General features: G+C 35.0%; 1 protein-coding gene across 2 annotated transcripts in view; it reads right to left on the bottom strand.

Annotated features, from left to right (window-relative positions):
- The window catches only part of LOC145690949 (uncharacterized), a 106,374-nt gene extending 80,586 nt beyond the window's left edge, over positions 1–25,788 (bottom strand). For both annotated transcript variants that reach the window (XR_014132307.1, XM_081766412.1), the window contains exon 1: positions 25,138–25,788. Coding sequence is in view for 1 of the 2 variants with exons in the window: in XM_081766412.1 (XP_081622538.1) it covers positions 25,138–25,502 (365 nt within the window). In the remaining variant the exon portion in view is untranslated. The remainder of the gene's footprint in view (positions 1–25,137) is intronic.
- Positions 25,789–26,047: the final 259 nt, after the last annotated feature.

Consider the following 26,047-nt stretch of genomic DNA (forward strand, 5'->3'; position numbering starts at 1 on the left):
ACGACTTAAAAAATTATTTACTGGGAAACAAAGTATTTTCATCATTTCTCTTTCAATCAACGCCTTTATCCTTTACGGACGTGCTTCTTTACTTATATGAAACAATCTACTTATATGGAGAAGTATATCTACGTACTTCTTGGGAAAAAATATCGAAAAATCACTATTTCTTCCTCCGTAATTCACATTAATATTACCTGTTTCATTCCCGCGTTACTACAATACAATACTCACGGAAGAATACGTACGGACACTCTTCACTAAGTATATCCACGTACCTTTAATGGCGTCATACATAATATACCATCTTTAAACACAAACTTGGAGGAATAAAATCACGTAATACTATATGTTTAATGTTGTAATGAACACCGGACACTTATAAACACTTACAACGACAAAACTACAAAATAATAATAATAATTAACATTTGAAATAAATTTTCAATAAAATCTTTTTTCCAGATTTTACCATCGCATTTCGAAGAAAGTATACATTTTATTTATACTATTTCAGACAAAGTGTATTTTCTTCGCGCAAATGCGTCTTGAAGTTAAGCTTTGGTTTTCTGCACATTCTTTTGCAGAGGTAGCACCGTCGTGATCAGATGTTTGTTTCGCTGGTTACAAGGAAGTACAACATACTGAGCATACGTTCGCGAAATTGTGAATGAAGGCCGAAAGAGTCAATTAATTGCAACAAACGTGACCTTCATTTCAAGTTTTCATTGTAGTTTTCACTGTGTAATTTTAGCAATAAATATTAAAAGCTTAAAAAGTAAAATATATACTTCACTTTAAACTTAAGTATACATTCAAGAATATACGAAACTCATTCACCCAGTGATTAACCAAACCCGAAGTCCCACACCTCATAAATTTAACTTCTCAACTGGATATCACCCTACACTAAACCATGGCAACTTGGATTATTAGAGCCCATTCTTAGAGTATCGTATTTTATAATATTATCTTATCGCTTTTGACACACCAACCTTTCACAAAAGTTTTACAGTGCACCAGCATATTACTGACGCAAGTGACGTGACCCGCCTATTCTAGACATATCAATTTCATTATTTGTGTAAAAATATGTGATGTCTTCCTACAGTAAATTTAACTACATATATATATAGCACGGAAACTTTCTTTCGTTCATCTCACGCTAAGTAAGTTATTCAAAATTTAACGTCTTTTTCCTGATTGTTAATATGCATTTTTAACCCTTTCAGCCCTGACTAATAAAATTGTGCAGGTAGATAGAATCACCAATATATACAAAACAGGTTGAACATGCACAATTGTGCAGGTTAATTTTTCCGAAAGCTAATAGTTAAAAAAAATTAAATCATGTTTATGAGGATTAGTAGATCAAACTAGATTATGGAAACCACTATGCTTTCTTTCAATTTTTTGAGATAAAAGAGATGATCATCCTTTTCTCAATCTGGTCTTTCTGTAGAATTGTTCAGAGTTCAGATGAGGTTTTGTAAGGCCGGTCAACAGATATTTTCTCCTTCCTGATCGATTGCAAGTAAAACTGTAGCTTCGTGATACGTCTATTCTAACAACTAAATTTATTCCAGTGATTAAAGCAACAGCCAGCAATTACAATAATTATTATACTTCCAAAGCAAATTTCTCCTGCAAAGTGATGTTACTGGTATTAACCTTTAGACTTTTACAAACTAGTAAACTTTGGGGACACACATATCAACTGAAGTCTGCTGAACCGGACGAAACTTTACTTACATAATTTTTTATGCACTAACGTATATATCATTATATGCAAAAAAAAAATGACTTAAACGGGAATCAAAGTCATGAACTTAAAGTTTTTTTGTACGTCCTGGGTTTTACCAGAGAGCTAATATCTTGAGCTTTTATTTATATACTAGTTAGTAGTGGGAAAGAAGCGGGATAATATTGCATAAAAATGGAAAAAGGGAATAAAGAAGTGTTTAAAAATCTCTCAGAAATATTTTTACACTAAGACAACTATAATGATCAAGTTCAAAAAGTTACAAAATTCCTAAAATATTTGCGTTTATGAACAGTTGATACTGTGTTAGCGGAATGGGTGAAATAACAAACGTAAATGCCGGAATCGTAAAATCTTGTTGTGGTTAGGACATACATCATTGGCTGGAAAACGAACAAAATAACAGCATTGCCTAGTACTAAAATAATATTTCAGGTCAGGATAAAGGTTAAAATTTATGGCAGTGAAAAAGAAAGTGTGAAGGCGGCACATTTTTTATTAACCATTCACATAACTTCTGCAAAATATCTGTTACATAGCTACACGTTCTTTATGCGTGACTAAAAGTTTCAACCTGGTGGAGTGTATTAAACATGTTATACAATACGCAAATTAAACAAAGAATATCGTTTCACAGTGTGAATCTAAGACTTCCAAAATATGCGAATTCAATACTCAAACTTGAGGTAGTACATCTGAAACATTTTGTTCCCATATAGTAAGAAGATCAAAGAAGGAATCTGTTCCTTGGACGCTGGATCTATCTCAAAAATCTATTACTAGTTATCCGTTACTCTTTCACTTCTATAGAGATAAATGTTGAAAAAATCGTTAATTAGAAGCAAATCTATTTGAATATAAAGTTAAGGAAGAAGATAGAAGGTATCGTTGGGACGCTGATCCGATCGCAGAAGAGCTGCTCGACATCTTATACAGTTTTTCTCTATGAAAATTAAATAGCTGGATTACTAATCACTTACCAAACAACAGCTTCTACATACCTATTACCATTTTCGTTTTGTAGCGATAAATGTTGAAACCGGAGACGGATAATTTTAAACATGTCCAGTTTGAATAGAATTTCAACGCAAAAAATAAACATACTATTTGAATACAGAATCGATTACAGCGAACCGCAACGTGATAGATTTTAGCATTCTACCTCTAAGAAAATAAGTATTGAAATTGGATGTAGTAGTAAATTTGAAGTACTTCTGGATTTGACAGTGTCGTGAATAGTCATTATGTATTATATTCAGACGCTCAATCGCTTGCAGAAAACTAATTCTGGTTATCTGCTTGTTCTATGGAAAGGAACTTGAAAACTACATCGAATCGGATGTAACAGTAAATTTCAAACCGGTCTTTTTTGGAAGAGCTCTGTGGTAATCACGATATGTCCAATTTAAGAATTGAAACTATTCCAGAAAGCCGCACTTCGCTGTCTGTTACTTTCTCAGTTCTATAGGGTTTAAATGCTGAAAACCGAAATGGCTAATTTCAAACGCTCACGGTTTCAATAGAGGGTGGACGGAGGAGATGGACCTATTTTTGAGAATCTGAATCGATTGTACGAAACCGTATGTTGATATCTGTAATCGTCCTTACTCTACAGAAATCAGTATTGTAGTTACCAGTTTAGAAAATTTCAATAACTTCCGATTTCGTAACGTACTGATGGTTATGATATGTCTACTACAGACCCTCAATGTCTGTTACGGTTTCCATCCTACGATAACAAATATTAACACCACAAATTGTTAATTTAAATCGCCCCGCTTTGAATAGGGTTTAGTGGAAAATGTGGAACCTTATCTTAGAACGCTCAGCTGATTGTAGAAACGCAGCTCTATGTCTTACCGCGATTGTCATATAGAAATAATTATTGAAACCTAAATTAATATTGAATTTGAGCCACTTCTTCTCTTGGTAGTGTTGTAGTCAATTTATTTCCGAAGCCCAATTGTTTTTTGCTATGTTTCCCTTGCTATGTTTCCGTACTCTGGTAATAAAAGTTCAAATTGGAAGTGGCTAGTATAACCTAGTTTGATTTGATTAAGATTTCAACACAGAAGATGGAACCTATGCTTGCCATACTTCATCCTGTGCAAAAAGTCGCTTCCTGATAGGTGTTACAGTGTTCTTTCAACGGAGATCAATTTTGTTACCAGTAGTACTAGTAATATCCAGGATAGTAGCGATATGTTGTTTTGAGATGCAGAATTCTTTGCAGCAAATCGCTTCTCTTTTCCTGTTACCGTCTTCGTACTACAGCAATGAACGATGAAACCGGTACTGAAACTGGCAACAATACAGAATTTGGAAAAGAGCCCATTTTGGCAGAGCGTCTACCCACTCATTATGTGTTGTGTATAGACACAGGATCATTTGGAAGAATCATTTCTCGTTATCGTTTACCGTTCCTTTCTACGGTTTCATTAGCTAAGTCTGAAACTAATGGCTAGTCTGAAGAAATTTCGGTTTGAGTATACGGTTAACCGAGGAAATTGAATTTATTCGAGGGACGCTGAAATATTTATAAGAAACACCTCCATGAAAGCATTTACCGTTTATTCTACACAAAAATTACTTTTGAAATTAGAAGCAACAGCAAATTTGAACCATATTCGTTTTTGGTAAGGTACATTGGATAGTATGAAATTGTGTTAAGACGCTGAATCGTTTGCAAACAAATACTCCTCGCTATATTACAATATTCGCTGTACAGCGATAAACGTTGAAATTTTAAATGGTCAAAAGAACAAATTCAGGTTTGAATAGATAGTTAAGGAAGAACGAACCTATTACCATATAATTAAAAAATAGTCGTGATATAACGCTAGACTCGACACCAGTTTTGGAATAAAAGATAATGTAAAAATGTGTGCTAGTCCAAATAAAACCAATACAAGTTTAACACAGATACTTTTTATATTTTATCAGAATAATAATCCATACGTCATTTTTGAAGAAAAAGAACTATTTGACAATACGTGTACGTCCTTAAAACTGATGCCACCGGCACTAACAGTGAAGTGAGTGGAAGGTTCAGCTGCATAGCACACACTCGCAGTAACATTCGGAATAAAGGAAAAATAACGCATTGGTGTAAAAAAAATTTGCTTTGGCATCGTTCTATATTTTCTGAAAAGATATCCTTACCTAATCACCGCTAACCTATGAACACTAAAATTGAAACATATAAATAATTATTAACAATTGTGAACATACAGAAATACATTTTGAAGAAAAGATAGGAAACTGTATGTATATATAACGAAACCCGGTTTAAACTACCCTAATCCATTAACACATGACCTAAGGTAACATACGTGAAATGCAAGAAAAGAAATATTAATGATATATGTGAGCATATAGAAACATATTTAGAATGAAAAATGGTAAAACTGCTGTCATGCTGTGTGTAATACATTAGAATGAAAAATGTATTTCAGACATCAACGCGCTAACCATCTAACCACCGAATCAACCTTGGAAGTATTGGTTTGTCCGTTTTATTTACTGTCCAAAAATGCGAAATTAAATCAAGATGTAAATTGTTTCGTGCAAAAATTAAGTACTATACACAGCATAACCCCTTAAAGAGAACTTTTCGGTTATCACCGACCTGACGCTCGTCTTTTTGGAGTTTAAAGGAAATAGGACAATTTTAATTTTAAACTTTATTAAATAAGCCTCTTATATGAAGAAACAATCTTGAATCTTTCTCCAGTAGTTTGGTATTTTGTACATTTGTGGTAGTAAGCATAGCTCCGGTCTTACGGCTATATATGGTCAACAAACAGGAACCCTGATCACCTGAGTCCTACATTTCTGGTGACTGATTCTTTAATCTGACTTTCGGGACAATCATCCTCCACTTACGCACTGTTATAACTAAAAGATATAACGATAATTCTGGTCCCGATGCTACGGGTGAAAATCGGGATTTTCCCCGGCTGATTTGCTAAAGAACCTTCAGTGGTTTTCACGAACGCTTGGTTGTTACTCGGAAAAGGCACCCACGAAGGCGAGTGGAGTGCATTGTTCTAAAGTAAACACACGTTATAATCTTATGAGTGCTCCAATTGTACAGATTGAGCTTCGCAAACTAAATCGCCGTTTGCATACATGAGAACCATTTTTTTTAGTTTTTCATCAGTGATTGTATTATATTTCCATACGCCTCCGTGTAAAATAATTTTTTTCTAATATTGTCCAGAAATCAGCAATCAAGTGACTAGTACATATGTGTTAGCATCCTAACATTCGTTTGTAATCTCAGATTTGTGTGACGAACTCTGCCTCCAAATCATTGAAGAGGAAGGAATAATTGTGCCGACTTGGACGATCGCTTATTACTATCAGCAGATGACTCCAACAGACCCTTGGAATTATCCGACGTGGAACGCCTGAGATCCTTATAACTGCAACGCACCTGAAGGAGTTGACCGGTCGAAGATTATTGTAAGTAAGTGAAATCTTAATTTATCAATTGTGCCACATAGCCACATGCATTAAAAGAAAATAAAATCAGATAAAGAGGGAAATAAAAGAAGTCAAAACGGCCCTAAACATATACAGTGAAGGCTGCTTGTTCATTTGTAATCTTTTGATGTTCCTTTAATTTGTATGAATTACATTCAGTATTATTACATTTTCTGTACAGTTTAACCAGGTTTCGTGATTTGCACCGCAAGATAATTTTAGTTTGTTAATATATCTTAATTTGATCATTTGCTCACTTTTCCGTTTTTACGGTATCTATGTTTTGTCTACCGTTCTCCCCAGCTTCGGTTTATGACAAAACGTAGGTATGGAAGAAATCGTGATTTGCCGTAGCAAGGCTGGGATAAACGCAATAAACAAGTGGCAGAGAGAGAGAGAGATATGTAAAATTTTGGGAAAAAGACGAAAATCAATTTGAAGGTTACGATTATACTTACAAGATTCTATCAACTACCAAAAAACACGACTTCAACCACATGGCGACCGTTTTCCGGATTAAATTATAGTAATCTTCCTACAACTGCTTTTACAATACAATTAGTTATACAGATAACGTGTTGAGTTTTGAATCTGATTAGCCTAGTGTCGACAGCCAATTACCATCAGCTCATGCGCGAACACAATTAATTAAAAATAAAGAACACGGATAAATAAACACAAAAAATAAGTAATGTACATTTTTCGTGTAAGTTAAGTATATAGGTTTTGACTTTGAGAGCGAGAGAGAGATTAATGTAGCTTATAAAAAATTTTTCTTGTTGATTTTTAATGCTATGTAGATGTGAGTGGATAGCAAACAGCTGATTGAGAATACACACACAAATACATGTTTTACACTATGCACCTTCATACGCATTTATGAATAAGAGAAAATGTTTTGTATATGGTACTAGTTTATATCTGGGTTAATTTTATATTGAAGCACTTCGCAAAGTGAAACCTGAGTTGTGAAAAGATGGATTGGTTGTTAATGGTCGTAATATCAAAGTTGTTTGTTTCATGTTTTAAGTGCATATTTTTTATTTTCGTATTAAACTCAGACATTTATATTTTTGTACTTGGAATTAGTTGCTTGTTATTCATATCAAAATGGAGGCTAGTGTTTTAGAACTCTTTCAAGCAATGTTGAGAGAGGAATTAGAGAAACAATTAGAAACCATTGCTCAGAAAATGAAAATGAATATTGGACGTATAGGACAAAAAATAGATGAATTAGTAGGTTATATCCAGCAGTCTGTAACAGAAGCGATTTGGGAGCGTAGGAAAGAGTGAATTGAATGCCAAAGCTGGCAGTTTACGTAATAATATCAAAGTAGCCAATAACTCCTTAACTGAGGTACGCTCTGAATTAGTTAACGCGGCCAATCATGTTGATTCAGTAACTGCCCCGTTTAAAAATAGTGTAGTGGAATGAAAGAAAGGTCTCACTGGGTCCTATGAATACATGCGAACGGCACAGGTTGAGTGTAGGCAAGCCAACAAAATACAACAGTGCAAGGAAGTGCAAGGCGTAAAAGAAACCGTAAATACTCTTGAATTTGAGCCGGCCCACGTTCTGGAAGATATGTGCCAAATAAACCAGAAAGTCGATTACAGTCAGGAAAAGGAAATATGCAGTGTAGAGATAGCGAAAAAGGAAGAATCCTTACGTGTATCTGTAGACAATTATGTTTCTAATCTAATTGTTTTGCCGGCAAGGGATGCCGATGTTTCACACATGGTAAGCGGTAGCGTTGAGGTTGCGCGTATTCGCCCTCTCGAAGAAGCCAGGGAAGGCTTGAGAGTTGATTGTTGGTTTTGTATGATAACGATGTTACAGTGTTGTCGGGTTTGTGTAGCAGGCAAATGATTTTACGCGACTTAACAAATTCAAATTTGTCTTTGTAACCGTGTATATCTAACGTGAGTTGCTTTTTATTGCTGCAAATCCATTCCGCCTTTATCAGCTTTGAGTATTGTAGAAGGAAACGACTTCAAATTCACAGTTGAGAGTGTAAACCCGCCAAGCGAATTGTGTTTTACGTAGTGAACGTCTCGTACATAATCAATCGGTCGGAAATGTTCACCCTAAACAAGCGTAGAAGTAACACATCCACTAAAGCACACGCATTCGAAAGTATGTTTACATTATAGAGCCGAAATGTAACACCAAGGTTAAAAAGAAAAATAAGATAGCCAATGATACCCAGTTGAGTTTTCGTAATACATTAGTTAACGTAAACTCGATTTCGAGAAGCATAATCAGCAGAATTAAAATGAGCAGACGTGATCATAATACCAGTACCTCAGATACAACATTTGTTACTTTTCAGTTGCCGAAATGTGTGAACTTTCAAGCTAGTACTCCACTATTGCGAAATTGTAAAGAGCGAAAATTTAAGTGTAGGGCTACTCAGCATGCAGAACAGTTGATTACTCGTGATGATAACAATGTTCGTCGACCTCCACGTACAGAGTACTCTCAGAGCGCACAACCACGCATTAGGCGTGCCGTAGGAGATAAGTTGAGAATAAAAGAAAAGTGCTTTGGTAAGCATAATTCGGAACGAACTAAACTCGGTCGAAGACGAACTACAGGCAAATTAAAGTCGAGCTGTAGGCTAGCTTATTTCGAGTCAAACATGCGGAAAAAGTATACATCGACTACGAAGAGTACTAAAAAGCTTAAGCGAAAACACGTACCAACATTGTATAGTAAACTACATGGCAAATACAGTAATAGGAAGCGCAAACATAAAAAGAAATTTGACAGGTATCGCAATGCAGCGTAAATCCAATCGTCGTAAACGAAGGCGTGTCATTACGTGGAAATTTACTAAATGCGCTGTAAGGAGAAGAAAGGTTCCTTAAATTAAAGAAGCTAACTGGAAAAGTACACGGAAACGTGCTAAATTACAGCTTACAAGCGTAACCAGCACAGATGGAAAATTAAAATCTTAGCGCATAATAGCGTGAACTTCACCTGAACTCGGACTAAGCCCCGGAGGAGACGAGAAATCAGAAATACCGAATTTGAAAAAATGAAATGAAATCTTTAAGTTTTACGTCCCACGCTTATGCCGGTTAGGCTAAAGGAGACGGTGATGATGAATAATGAATGAAATGGTGGAATGAAGAAAGTAGGAGGAAACGGGAGAACCCAGAGAAAACCCACGCACACGGTGTTTGTCCACCACAAAGTTCACTTGGCGGGGGCTGGGATCGAACCCGGGACCCTAAGCACCAGAGGTGAACGCTCTACCACTGAGCCACCGCGGCCCCAAATACCGAATTTGAATTTTTAAGCTTTTAGAGAATGGAAAAAATGATTATTGTTTATTTATTTGATTATTCCCTCGAATTTCAAAGGCTACTTTTCAGATTTAAATGTGAGCCCACCGCCACTGACGCGCCAGTCCAAGGAACCATCAATATCGCTCTACAATCAGGTACGTTTACTTAGATGTCATATTTTGTGATCTCACAGCTTTTGGACATGAAAGGTGAATGTGGAAAGCAGAAGAAGGACAGCATTGGAAATTTTAACCCTTTCAAGTTTTTTCGGTCGTTTTCGACCGATATTGTAGTGTCTTAAAGATTCGATTAAAAGAGATCTAAGAATGCTATTTATTTCCGGTTTTTTTTTAATTTTCCAAGAGAGGAGACATTCAAGAAAGCCTTGGAAGGATCTACACGTTTCCGAGCGTCAGAACATAGGGGGGTATGACGTAATTTTACAAAATTCCTTTTTTTTTTTTTTTACTGACGTCTAACTTCAACATTTTTTGGTGAGCTTCTCTTTAATCCTAGAATCCTAACATTTTTCCTAAACAATCAGTGGACCAATTAGTTTTTATGAGATTTTTTTCGGATCTCTTCCTTAACATAGAAAGGGGGTTCAGAGGGACAAAACGGTAAAAAAGGGATATTTTTGACCTGAAATCCCACTTTTGTGATTCTTGCTCCGCTCGGCTACATGATAGGGACATTTCAGTAGTACTTTCTGAGAGCCTACTCGATTCTGAAGAGAACGACGTATGAATCATAATCTTACGATAATTAGGGACGTGTCAGGAAATTTCTGAAGTTTGTATAGTATCCTTGGGAAATTTCGGAAATATTCGCAGAAGCGGGAAATATTTTTTCCCGTCGCGTCCTTAGTATTGAAGATAGGAAATTGGTGTTTAGCACAAGTAATTAGTACACTACGTAGTATATTTGAAAGCAATTTCCAGATCTCTATGTTTACCCAGGGCCGCACCAGAGGGTCCCAAAACGGGAAAAAGGGATTTTTCAGCAAAAATTCCTATTTACTCATTTTTTCTCTCCTTAGAGACGTCCGAGGGACATGAGGGTAATACAATCTGGAACCCTGCTCTATTCTGAGGAAAATGGTGTATAAATCGTGATCCTACGATAATTAGGGACGTGTCAAGAAATTTTTGAAATTTATATAGGGTATTCTGGGACATTCTGGGAATATTCCCAGAAGAGGAAAATATTTTTCCCGTCCTTAGTGTTGAAGATACGAGATTGGTATTTGGCACAAGCAATTACTACACTACGTAGTATTTTTGAAAGTGATTTCTGGATCTCTATGTTTACCCAGGGCCGTGTCACAGGGCTCCAAACCGGAAAAAAGGGATTTTTTCAGCAATAATCCCAATTTTCCTCAATTTTTCCCGTCTTAGGGATATCCGAGGGACATGCGAGTGATACCATCTAAAAGGCTACTCTATTCTGAACCATAATTTTACGATTATTAGGGGCGTGTCAGAATTTTTTAACATTTGTAGGGTGCATGTTAGGGAAATTTTCGGCGTTTTTTTGATGCTCTCTCAAAATGGGTAAAAAAACATGGATGGATAGGTCCCATTGTTCATGTTGAGGGAGTAAGGCATGAGCCAACTAGGCACGTGAAAATTGATAACGTTCAACAAGCGAACAAAATGATTCATATAAAGTATTTTAGATCTGTGTATGTTTCAGTTAAAGTAAACGGCAATTGAGCATTATAAATGATTTAGGGCTATTTTCAAGATGCCGAAAGGCTGTTGTAGAGCGGCATCCTTACATGAATTTACTGTTATAGTGTATGCGTATTTTAACGTGATGCCAAATACACATTTTCTATTACTGTTCAGTAATTAAGTATTTTTAGGTTAATGACTACCTGTATATTCATTTAGTTTCAACTGTTTACTATGATTTCAAACATGTTATATGTCAGTGAAAATGATTGGAAAATCAATTGAAACATCTATTCATTGTGAGAAACACATAGTTGAAAAATAAATAAATAAATAAGTGAATGAAAGAAAAGGACTTATAAACTGCAAATTTAAATGAATGAAAAATATGAACATTTTTATTAATGGTGGCTTAAATGAGGTATTATAAATATAACAGATGGCTTTAATACAGGTGGCTTATTTTCATAGAGTTTGAATAACCTTATAGTTAACAAGTGGAAAGTGATTTATTATGTACAGTGAAGTCCAAATATACCGATTTCCATGGTGAACTTGAGCTCTTTCGTGGCTAAGCGGTTAGCGTACGCGCCTTTGGCGTGGGAGACCCGGGTTCGAATCCCGACGGGAGCTCATGTGGTTCGGATTCCACGTTAATCAGTACGTCCACGTCTCATATAGCCTCGCTGCTGAACGGGACGTTAAACTCAAAATCAACTTAACTCCATGGTGAACTTCTAGTGAATTGAACGTATATACAAGATGTTCCACAATATAGTTTTTTTTCAGTGATACTTAACCAAAACCACTAACCCTCTGACGCCCACGATTCTCTTCACAATTGAATCAATTTCTTCTCTCCCTTGTTCGGGAACAATAGGATATTACCGACCTCAGGCTCACTTTTTGGAATTTTAAAGAAATAGGACAATTTTAATTTTAAACTTTAGTAAGCAAGGCTCGTATATGGAGAAGCAATCTTGAATCTTTCTCCAGTAGTTTGGTATTTTGTACATTTGTGGTAGTAAGCCTAGTTCCAGTCTTACGGCCATATACGGTCAAGAAGCAGGAACCTTGATCACGTGTGTCCTGCATTTCTGGTGACTATTTCTCTATATCTGACTTTCGGGACAATCATCCTCGGGACACACTGTTATAACTAAAAGATAACTGGACGATAATTCCGGTCCCGATGCTACGGGTGAAAATCGGGATTTTCCCGGCTGACAATATACAAGCTTTGATTTGCTAAAGAACCTTCAGTGCTTTGCACGAACGCCTGGGCGTCATTCGGAAGGGCACCTACATAGGCAAGTGGGGTGCAATGTTCTAAAGTAAACACACGTTATACTCTTATGAGTGCTCCAATTGTATGGATTGAGCTTCGCAAACTAAATCGCCGTTTGCATACATGAAAGCCATTTTTTTTTTCAGTTTATCATCAGTGATTGTACTATATTTCGATACGCCTTCGGGTAAAATAATTTTTTCTAATATTGTCCAGAAATCAGTGGTGAATCGACAAGTACATATGTGTTAGCATCCTAACATTCGTTTGTAATCTCAGTTTTGTGTGACAAACTCTGGCTCCAAATCATTGAAGAGGAAGGAATAATTGTGCCGGCTTGGACGATCGCTTATTACTATCAGCAGAGGACTCCAGCGGACCCTTGGGATTATCCGACGTGAAACGCTTGAGATCTTTATAACTGCAACGCCCCTAAAGAAGTTGACCGGCCTAAGATTATTGTAAGTGAAATCTTAAATTTATCAATTGTGCCACACAGTACAGTATTAAAATAAAATAAAATAAGATAAATGGGGAAATAAAAGAAGTTAAAACGGCCGAAAATATATTCAGTAAAAGTTACTTGTTCATTTGTAATATTTTGATTTTCTTTTCATTTTTATGAAATATATTCAGTATTATCACATTTTCTGTAGAGCTTAACCAGGTTTTTTGATTTGCACCGCAAGATAATTTAATATTTGATAACGTTTCTTAATATTTGATTTTAAACTGATCATTTCCTCACATTTCCACCTTTACGGTATCTATGTTTTGTCTACCGTTCTCCCCAGCTTCGGTTCATGACAAAATGTAGGTACGGAAGAAATCGTGATTTCCCGTAGCAAAGCTGGGACAAAGGCAATAAACAAGTGACAGAGAGAGAGAGAGGGATGTAAAATCTTTTGGGTAAAAAGCGAAAATTAATGTGAAGGTTACGATTATATTTACAAGACTCTAACAACGACAAAAACAAGATTTCATGGCCACAGAAACCCACGCAGTCAAAAGAAAGAAATAGTGTAAAAATATCACTAGCCTCCACTAACCTCTGGCCAATAAAATTTAAGATATCTACAAGAAATGCAGAAAACAAATTATTATTAACAAAATCATATGTTTTGAGGATATATAGCTCGTACCAGCCGATACTTAATCGTGGGTTATTTCAAAAAATAACACCATCTAGTTTCGACGTATTCATGCAAGAGCGTGCAAATATTACTTTCGATGTTTTAGTTATGCTGCCCGAACATTAAATAACAATGCTAAGAAATGTCATTCCCGCACGGATTATTGGTGGGTACACCTCCTGCACGAGGTAGAACTGGCTTCGCTGATTTATGAAATCAACTTTCTAATCATCCTTAAAGAACTAGTGTGAATATAGTAAATTTGGGAAATCACTCTTTAAATCCTCGATTCCTTCCTATTCACCCCAACCATAGGTAGGTGGCCAATATGGAAATTTGGAAACTCTTCTCTACATTGGGAGATCAGTTTTAAAACTTGATAACGTCTCTTCTTCGTAACTGTCTATATATTGTATCGTTGATCTTCTTTTTCCTGGTATTCCTATTGCATTTCCCGCTATCAGCATGGTGATCCAATTGGAGTGCCGAATAAGATGGCAAAGCATCGTTTCTTTTTTTTTTCCTATTATTTTCATGATCTGTGCTCCTTCATTAGCGTCCGTTAGTCCTTGTTCATTTCTTTTTCTTTCGGTCCATGATATACGCAACGTTGTACGCCAATACAACATTCAAAGTGCTTCTAGCTTGTATATTTTAGCTTTTCTGAATGGAAATCCTCGATTAATCCTACATATATGTAGACGCAACAGTAAGTTCTGAAGATTGTGGATTAACTTTTGCCTGAGGTTGATCTAAAAATCTATTTTTTTATTTTTATTTTTTTTATTTATTTATTTATATTTTATTGAAGCCAGGTGTTAACTCATAAACATTTAAAAGCCGAAAACAAAATTAAAAATTGAAAAGGATCCGGGGGCAATTATATGGCAGTGCGGAGTTTTATGGCTGATTTGAAAATACGCCTTAGATTGTGCACGTACTTAGACTCCGTTCGATTCGCAGCCTGGAACTACAGTTTGTTTTTTAGGGAATTGAGCATTGTAAATTATGTTCGCTATTGCACCTAAAAGCGGTCTATTCCTTAAAGGAAAAAGAAAAACCAAAAACAGAAAGATGGGACAGGAGGGAAATGCAGACTTTCTATGCTTAAGAGTTAAAATTTCGTTGTCTTGTCCATGCTTTCTCTGTCTCAGCATGATGCATATTATTATATTCATTTTGTTTGCATTAATTTTTATCTCAGAATTTAACGTGAATGTAATTTACCAAATCTATCTAGTGCGTCTCTAAGTGATGGCGAAATGTTCATTCTTTTTTGCTCCAATTAGAGAAATATACTGTCAAGTCATATCTCGGGGCATACGTGTTGCCATGTTCGGTGTCCAGCTATCAGACATAAACTGAAAAAATTCAATTGGAGGAAGGAGTTACTATTTCTTAGAACGCCAGTCTCCTTAAATGTTAGTGGTTAGCTGACTAGGACAAGTAATAAAATATTGGATTAAAGAGAAATAAGTGATCATTTAAGAAATATTTGGAAAAATTCCGAGTATGTAGCTAAACGCAATCATCAAAAGGAAATGCATATCATGGTAAAAATTAACCATAAAAGAACAAATTGGAAGAAATTATACCGGCTATTACAATTAGGAAAGGGAAAAATGAATTAAACAAAGAAATGATGGAAATATTTACAGGTCATGGTTCCCGTAATTCTTATACTAGAAGATTAAATACCGAATATGATGAAACATGTTACTGCTAGGTAGACCAAACGCCGGAAGAAATCACCGTCGGACTAACATACCTGCCAACAGTTTACGTTTCCTACCAGCAACGGCTTTTGTGTCAAATATAGTGAAAAGCCATATGATCGTTTTTTCTGAAGTTTGAATCCAGGAGATAAAATAATCAATCTATGTGACTACTCTAACTTTGAATTGTATTATATTCAACTTTTCAATTTGGATTTCAGGGCAAAATTTGTACATGTTTAAATATTTTGTTCTCTAGCTACATTTTGCACATTTAAGTTGGTAGCATTGTTATCACTGCTGTATAGGCCTGAATCAGAAATATTCGATTAAACTTTTCTTTACAAATGTAAAAGTTATAAAATGGCCTTCTGGCAATTTTGATGACTCACTACGGTACCTGTTTTCGAGCACGTGTCTTTCCAAACCTAGTAAATTATTATGGAATAGCTATCATTTCGCTGCGTTTTGTTTTGGAAGAATAAGTTAAGATGAATACTGTGTAGAAGCTGTACCGTATAATGTATGAATACTGTATAGAAGCTGTACCGTACAAAAAATGTAAAGAGTGTTTACCAAACTTATCTCTCAAGACTTCTGTGTTTCTAGGATTCCTGAAGGCAATGGTTTTATCGTAAATTCAAGGTCAAAACATAATAGCGTCTGGAGAAAGGTAAGATCATTACGTCGTTTCATTAAGTTTCTGGTTTCAAGTTTGTTAAAGTTGAGTTCTGCGCTTCAATACAATTACTACTCTCTGGACATTCCTGACTGGGTATATACTATTTATTTCACTCCGCTTGCTTGTTTGGAAATAGTCCCACAGGTGTGAGTTTGTTTTGCTAATGATTACACTAGGAAAGTAGTACCCGAATTATGTGCTGCCATATCATGATATTATTGCCACATCGCATACAGTTTTGATATTTCGTGACTTTTCTCGTCACACTCAGCTAAAATATAAATTAATTGTTTAACAAATTCTTCATTACTATAAACAAGTAATAAAAATTTCATTTAAATTACCTTGACGATTCTCATAGTGCTTGGATACAAAATTGAAAATATGTATGTTGCATCCGTTGTTGTATAGTGCGCTCCACTTCTGAAACTGAGTTGTTGACCACGCAGAATTTCCTTATGGGTCATCTCACACCAGGTGTTGACAATAAGGTAACACTGGTATAGCAACAAGAATGTAGTTGTAAGCCACAAGGAGTGTAAGAGATTGGGCGTCGCGCGTAGCGGGAAGTTGGGAAGGGGTAGGTGCCGAGGAAACCAGGAGTGGGGATGCGTTTTGCTATGATCAAATCATATAAACTGTGCCTACCTTTCCCTGCGATAGTGTAAAACTTTACTTTCCATAGAATGTAATCGTTCGGTTGTAACGTTATAATTAAATTTAACGTATTTTTCATCACATTAGCCCAGTTCGACTACTAAGATAAGTCACCACTATCAGGCACCCTTAATTTATACTTACATTTGCAATAACTAGTGATTGCATAACTTTCAAATTAGACACATCACATTCACCACAACTACTTTCTATTCTGTAATCTCCATTAATAATAACCAGTTGCCATAGCAAACCGAAAAAAAAAATCTATGTTATTACTGTAACCACAATTACAGATTATCTATCTAAAATTAATATTATATTTTTTCTTCTTGTTCTTAACAACAGATGTCCACTTTTAAGTAGCACCTTTGCCCAAAATAGCTATAAGAAAAATGGAAGTAATTCACAAATATATATCATCGTTGCATGATCTGAATTGGCATGTTATGAAATGAGGGAATACAGAAGAGAAAAGTTTGAGACTGTGTGATTTCAGTGGTGTCCTTAAAAAAATCAAAGTGTCAGTAACCGGGTTTCGAAACACGAAAACCTTTTCCACGACTTGGTGTGGTTCGATCCAAGGCGGATTTCTGATTTAAAAGATGAACTACTCTAAAATGAAATGAACAAAATTTGTGGCATAGATAAAGGGAAAACTATCGAAAAACTAAAATTTTATGCAGATATTTAGTCCAAGTCATCGCAAGATGCTGTGATTGAATATGATATTGAATATATAATTAGTGAGTATGAAGAGGAAGCATGGTGATGCGATATTGAACAAGGGATGATGGAAATCAAAGTAAGCTTGCAAGTCTTGCCTCACGTGTGGGTTCGAAATTATACATGAATATCACATGTATGCCTTATGTTATACATACGTCTTTAAAATGTACAAGTTCCTCCTTACTATCCCTCTTACACAAGTAAAAGAGTTGTAAACGAGCGTTTTTGAAACTCAACATTATTAAATAAAGATTATAGGCGAACCTCGGGCAAGACAACATTGAGTCGTTTATGTTAATACAGTATAAAAGGATATACTAAATAAAGTGAATAAAGATGTCTTAATTAATAAACTCTGTCACGATAATGCAGAATTGAAAAGATTTCTGATATAAGGTAAAAATGTCCTTGCTTCTTGTCATGTAACCAGATCAAAGTAATAGAAGTTAATATATATATATGATGCTCTGGCACATTATATATATATATATAGTGTAGCAGTGCATCAATTGTAATTAAGCTGTCTGAATCCAAAGTGAACTATCATAACTTCCTTTTGTTAATGTTCATTATAATACATGTTTGTAATTCCAGATGTTCTACAGCAATAGACCATATGGAAAAGAGAAACAAACCATAACAAAATGATATTCGGAAGAATTGAAAAGAAAGCCAAGAACAACAAACTTTCAGATGATACCCCTGTTGATTGCCAGCAGTTTCTTCTTGTTTTAATTAAATTTTACTCGCGCTTTATAGTATCGATTTTAAGACAATACTAATGAGAAGTAATCGCGAAGGATTCATCCAAATAGTAACATTATATTTTAGAGAAGAAAAAGAACAGAAAGCGGTTTTTTGATTCACTCCCAGCTCTTTTAGGATTTCCATTTTTGTAAGGTATATCCTACTAGAGTAATTTTTAAATTCAGAAATTATTTTAAAGAATAGAAGGAAACGAAGGAGAAAGGGATTGAGTTTAAACTTCCGAGACGATGCAACATTTAAAATGGATAATCGTAACCTACTGAGTTATAACTCCCATAAAAGAGAGGCAACTGAAATAGAACATTACAAAGAAGAAAACGGCAAAAGGCAAGTGCCCTAGATAAAACTGTAAGTAGTCGACAAAGAAAGGGAGAATGCAGGCTATAATCTTAAAAGAAAACAATAGTACAAATTAAAGAAATCCAGATTTGATAATGGAAATTCTTGTAAAGGGTGATGCATAAGTTTAAAAACGATACCCAAGCCTGTATCTTATGGGCTTTGAGCAATCAGCAAGTGCTAATCAAACTAACATCAATTTCATTTGAAACATAAAATCTAACTTATTTTTAAGGATTAACTCGTGAACTTCCTGATTTTATATGGAATAGCTCAGCGTTTGAAGCTTCAAGTGCAAAAATATGGACCTGTCCAAAAAGGCAGTATGAAGTATGGGAAAAGCTATCAATACACAAAAGTACTGACAAAATTATACAAATCTCATATCTTGGTAGAATTCAATCGAAAAAAGTGCGAAAAAATAGTTAAAATTGAGAAAAGGTGCAAATTAAACAAAAGAAAAAATATATGGAAACCCAAAATATATAAAAAAACTGATACACAACTATAAACCATTAGCTCCATAACCTCCTCGTCAGTCTTGGTTTTTTGTACTCTCACGTTCCTGCACTTTCGATTGGATCATAGAACATATTCCCCGGTGTAAGAAATATAACAAAACTGGACAATAGTTTTCCTTAAAGCAGTTTATATCGTTCTCTCATAAAACCTTGAATTCATAGCCATTATCATACTTTCCTAATGGAAACCTGCATTCAAGAATGAAATGCAGCTTAGATGGCGTAGTTTTCTACGCTACTAAGAAATGTTGTTCGAAAGGCGGGATGTACTTAATAATATCGTATTTAAGATAATATTCTTAATCTGGACTGTACAGGGCTAATTTATAAACAAATAAATAGCGCTTCATTGGCATTTTATGAGTACATCTCATGAGTACATCATTATTAACTCACAATGAAATCTGAATTAACATCGGTCTGAAATGAATTTTGAATAATAATGATGATGTCAGCCTACAGAAGTTATATACAGAGGAACGAAAATCCTTTATAAAATACAGTTTTCGAAGGTACAACGAGAAAATTATCTGACAAAATGCTACTGCCCCATAACAAAAATCGAAACTAACGTTACTTAGAAATCGATTTGTAGTTATAATGACCATCCCCTGTTAAAGGAAACCCAAGAAGAAGAAACCGACGTCGGGCACAATTTTTTAAAGATATTAAGACTCTATTTTGTAAAAAAAAAAAAAAGGTACTTTGCATAGTTATTTTGTATTGATAAATTTATTCTTAATCTTCTATTCCAAAGCTTTTCTTAAATAAAAAATACAAAATCCTGCGGCACTTGTATCTATGGCCATTCTCACTTCTGTCTAAAATCTAAAAGCAGAGTAACAAAATTCATTTCGCTCACCTAATAAGAAAGACGTGATCTCAAATTACAATCTCTGCAGTTAGAAGCAAAATAACTGGCAATAGCTGTTAAAGTTCGAAACGTGTTTCAAATAGAATGACCGGGAAACATTTTTATGGTTTGTACCTGGGATATTCTTACATTCATTTATATTCTGGAATAAGGTTTCAATTCATTTCACTCACCTAAAAGAAATGAAATGATCTCAAATTATAAAATCCGCAGAGTAGGAGCCGTTCTGATCACCAAGTTTGAAACAATTTTAATGCTACGATCAAAATTTCTTTCATTGTTTGCCAGTACGGACATTAAAACTTTTTTCTTCATTAAAAAAAATACTCCCGGGTTAGTTTTCTCTTCTACAAGGAATAGCAAGATGTCAAATATATACTTCTATGATACGCTCAGAGCAGCGCAAACAAAAATTTGAATTGGAAAGCCCTTGAAATAGAACGAATTGAAACTTTCTTTGTAGTTTCCAGCTGGGGATATTCTTACACATTTCTAAATTGTAGAAAGCACAAACTTTTAATTTGTTAAACTTAACTACTAAAAATGAAAAGAAAGAAATTATTTACTCCGTAAAGTTGCTTGAGAATAGTTGTAAGTAAAAGGTACAAATCCGAAACAAGTTAGGAAAATATTTCCAATCCTTATTCTTGAAATATTATCAAACTTGTGGTTGGTAATAACAGTTTTTCCGCTTTTCAACTCAAAGGATATAATTTGAAATTGTCTTATCCGTAATAACTGAGGGAAACACATTTGTTGCTATATGATACAATACAAAAGACACAAGTATGTCCGTAGATAACAGAAACTAAAATTATCCATTTCTTCTATTCCTTACCTGCTATAAATTTTTGCCTATCATTTACGCGCTCTGAAAAACTGAGGTGAAATTGTTTTACTTCAGATCACGTTATCGCTATCCGATGAGTCAAATAATTAATTATTTTCTACAATCTAGGAAAGGATAAGAATATCCTAGGTAAGAACTATAGAAGTATGCCCAATCGTTTTATTTGTAACATGTTTTGAATTTGGATCTATTAATGGCGTGCGATCAGCTTTCCACCATAGGGGTTATAATTTCAAATCACACCATTTAAAAGACAAGTTAAATGACTTAAAATTTTCGAGGATCTTACAGAACGAATGGGCCTAGATATGAATCACAAGATATTTCTTACTTTTTATTATTTATTTGAGACGTGTTTCCAAACTGTAGTGATTATTGATGCCATTTTCTATTTCGAGTGGTGAATGTTTTAAAGATTGTTATAAATATTTTTATACATAACTGGAATCATTATGTATTGCCCCCGATTACTCAATAGGTTATGATTATTAATATATATTTTTCGGTTATATCTTTTGTATGCTATGTTAAACAAATGATAAACAATACGAATTTCTTGCGCATTATTAGGTAAAAATTCTTGTTATAATACTGTACAAACTTGTATTTTACCAGATGCCAGGCAAAATGGCACTAGCTTCAGGAAAAAATGGATATACAAAGAATTTTGAAATAAGAAACTGATGAGAATAAATAAAAATACACATTCTTGCGACTTCCATGTCTATTCCCGGTACATTTGCAACTCCTTATCATAATAATAATAAAATTATTATTATAAAAATTAAGCAAAAAAAAAATCCAACGAGCAACACCTACTGCCCCAGAAGAGTATGGATTCGATACTGATAGCGGCACTATTCGATTATTATCTCATATTTACTCTTGCTAATATTTTGGGGTCTTTCGCATCTATAGTACCCTTCTTCATAATGTTAGTTATAAGTGTATATTAACTTGCTGTTATAAATTAGTATACGAATCGAGCTTTATACTCCTAACGTGATGACAGAGAGAGACAAAGAGTAAATTAATAACATCTTCTTAGCACTTCCTCTTCCCCAGTTAAGGTTAACCAAATAATGAGATAAAACCTACTGTTTATTCAAAGCTATGATCTATTGCATAAAAGTACTTTGAAGTACCATAAGACTTTGCATACTTTGCACATCGGGCGTTACTTTGCACAAAATTTCAAAAGTTTCAAAGTTTCCTGTCGGAAAACCACGAGCAGTAAAAAGGAAGTTTGAACTGCCACCGTAAGATAGAACATGTAACTGTATTTTGGCTATAATGTTGGCGGTTAACTGCAGTTCCAACTACCGGGAGAGTCTCTTCTTGTAGAGGTATTGTAAGCAGTTACGGTAAAGGCTGATAAAATTTGAAAGATATCATCTATAAGAATTTGCGTCAAAGCTAAATTAGTTTCGTAGAATACTACCATGTACAGTGGGACTTTGAGGCAATAGTATAACGTTGAAATTGAAATGTGTAACGTTTTAAAATCATAAAAAACGTAAAACTGGGAGAAGACGTTTTAGTCTCTACTCGCGGTTACTTTGCACCGGTCCCAAATAACGCTTAGATTGGAAATTATTACCACTGGAGCCTCCTATTTCGAATTTAGGTAAATTTCCTATTTACGTAGACGACGGAATGAATTTCTTGTTAGAAAATAAATTATGAACAGTGGCGTATCCATAAAAGTAGTTTGACAGGGCCCTGATTCAGAAACTTTTTTTTTATCACTAGACTTTGGGAGTGGGCTTGCAGCTTATACACGTAGGAATCACTAACAATATATATTTAGCCAAATCTTTATTTTCAGTCAAACAGTAACTGCAAACGATTCATCTGATCCGGTTAACGGAGCAGTTTACGAATCAATCTTAAATGCTTCCGGAACCAGAACACTCATGAATAACGAACTCATAATTGATGATTCACGAAACAATAAGACAGCAAGAAAACACGCGCAATATGCAAGTTCACATTGCTGAAAAATGTTCTTTTCCGCACAGACGTCGATTTATTAAAGCGAGTACACTTGTTATTATTACAAACAAGACTAACCAGTGAACGCCCACTTTTACCATACGTCGGAAATATCTTCAGCCTTCGACCACAACCATGACATGTTTTCTCTAACTCAATTAAACCACACTGTGCTGCAAAGTGATATGATTTATTATCCGAATCTAATACAAACTTATTTAAAAACGACAAGTACCAATTCTTTGTACTAAATTCATTCTACGGTTTCTCAATCGCACTTGCTACCTCGATCGTCGCCATGAAACGAAAATTCAATTACCCGCTCACTCCATTCCACACATACAAGCAGACAGAGCATGTGACGTCACAGTAACAAACTACTATATGACTGTAGACACCTAGTGAGAAAAATATGAACTACCACCAACTTTTCAAAAAGGACGTCACATAAGGCACGAACAGTTCCAACAAGCGACTCACGCAGAAACAGTTCCAGGAAGTGACAGAACCGATTAAAGTCACTGGTTGAGTCTAATTAAGTACATGCGTTTAAAAAAAATGCAATTTTGGGTGGGCTTCAGCCTAAAAGTTACAAACCCCGTAAATCTTCCACTGATTACGGTTCGAATAATACCTTGGACAAAAGGAATAGCCAAGTCAAATCAGTTCACGAGGATCAATTTTTCTGTTCGTGAGTTGGCACTTTTGTGGGACATATGCTAAACTATTAGAGTGTGGTTCCTGAGTCGGTACCAGAGAATACGTAATTTTCTTTACAAATATTGATAATTCGAACTAAGTACTGATACGGTACCATCATTCTAATATCAATATTAATAAAATGCATGCAGTTTTCTGTAGAAAGTAAAATATTTAAATACTGAAGGGAAAACATTGCACAGATAGGTATATTCAACATACTTTTTTGTATATTGTGCAAATAACCCCACCTATGAAACGTTTCACATTTCAATTTCAACAATTACATCACAGTCCCATTATGCACACTAGTATTCTACGAAACTGACATTGACAGATTTTCTTTTTAGAATTTGGCTGTATTTACAGTGACTGCTTTCCATACCAGTACAGCAACAAACCCTTTCGGTAATTAGAACTGATGCTGACTCCCCAACATTAACGCCAAAATAGATACATGTTCTACCGTACAGGGTAGTTGAAACTTTGTGTTTACAGTTCATGGTTTTACCGACAGAGGATTGTGAAACTCTTTTCATATCTTGTGGGAGGTAATGCCCCATGTGCAAAGTAACCCCTTGTTACGGTAGCTAGTAACCACTGTAAGTGAAATGAAGTATCAAAATTAAATGTGGCAGATCTTAACACGGAACTAGAAAAATGTTTGGGAATGAAGGAATCCATCTAATTAAGAAGTTACGTCCCTAATATATTTTCTTACTTGGCAACACAAATATACAAGCAAAGAAAGCATTTCAGGATGTTACATATAAAATACTTAGGAACGTACAAAAACACATTCAACACATAACACATATAAGTTATCCTAAATACAGAATTTTGCGCTATCCTCGTTTACCCACATTCTGCGTAATGCCCTAATCTGCATAGCAAACTTATTTTTACCGGCCATCTAGCACATGCTTGTTAGCGTTGTTTTTAAAATAATTCATATAAAATGTACGTTCACTAAGCCCCTAAAGTGATCCTATACTGAGAAATAGAGGTCCATACCCTAGGAATGATTCCTGGGAATGCAAAAAGTCGACTCCCTTGAAAGAAATGTGTGCAGCTATGAAACGGATTGATGTATGGACCTCTACAATTAATGAAAATCCACTGTTGGTTAAAATATTCTTTATCTTGTATCTTGTATCTTGTGTTTTTCGAAGCCCTCCGGAAAAATGAGGCTAGACCCATTTGAGCTAAATCCTAAGTAAAAACACAAACGTCCATGGTTTTTGTTCCAATGTAATAATTCCACGTTTAAATTTGAAACATTTTGGAATAATTACCATTCTCACGATTTGTTATTTTACATAAGTCTCTATATAAGTAAAACAATATCGTCGAGCACCCATATTTTAAATATGTGCAACAATTAGTGAGAAACGTGTAATCAATAATAAAGAAATAATTACTTTATCAAGATATGAACTACATCAGATTTGTATGAGTGGTATCGATCTTATTATTATTTTTATTTGGTATACAGCTAGTCTATGTGTGCCATGCCATTTCCAAATTGTAGGTTACAAAGTTACGTTCGAGATATCTCCCATACCTAAAAGTTTCTCGTGAAGTATTGCTTTAACCAACAAAATTTCTGAACGCATGTAACTGTATTGTCAAACTGAGCCAATTAGTATATGTAAAATTTAACATTACCTTTCTGGCCGAACTGAATTTAAACTTTTTGTTGTTAATTGTTGGGAGTCATTAGAGTACGACGCGCAAGACTCCTGAGCCACTATTTTTCTTAGCGTTTCTATATTACTTTCAAATGCAGGACCTTCTTCTACTGCTAATTTTGATTTCACCCTACCAACGTTTAGTTTCACATCCAAAGAACACATAGATGTATCCCTGTCCATTGTTTCCTCTCCTTCCGTTGTAGATAATATTAACTCTTTATTGTCAGTCATCAGTTCGTACGTCCACCCTTTCCCTTCGAGTGGATCTTCCTGAGGTAACTCATAAGCAATTTCTTCTTTGAACATCAATTCCAACTTAACAGACGCCTCACCAGCCATTGTTAATTCAAATGTAATAAGAATTTAACACTTATTATACTTCCCTTATATTTTATGTCGCCAGTGTTAATGAACGATTTACAAGAACGTTCACAGAAGCAACCTAATATTATTAGGCTGACTCTAACAACACGCCGCTCGAGAGAGGGTCTTCTAGACGCAGAGTGCCAGCACCATGTAAATTATTTGAATGTGTAATGAAGTGGGCACTTTCAGAAATGGTTTGCGTCAAGACAACGCTAATCCTAACAATAATCTGCTACGCCGTTGGATGTCGCTACCATCCACATATAACGCGACTCAGCTAGACTTAAACAATCACAGTTCTAGTTTACCTACTTCTCATGAGATGTCGCCATGGTCTCTATTCCATAATTTTTGCCTTCAGTGTTGCTATTTCAGTGTTTGAAACACGTTCAGTTATTTAGTTCAACAGCATACGCGTATGTGCAATTGAACTAGATAGATATGTGAGGTGATTGTTTTTCCAAAGCTCGACCTAAACTACTTCTACACGAATATATAATTCCTTATTTATTAGTAAA

This window comes from Thermobia domestica, chromosome 7 (assembly GCF_964235325.1).
Source record: "Thermobia domestica chromosome 7, izTheDome1.hap1.1, whole genome shotgun sequence".
Taxonomy (NCBI): Eukaryota; Metazoa; Arthropoda; class Insecta; order Zygentoma; family Lepismatidae; genus Thermobia; species Thermobia domestica.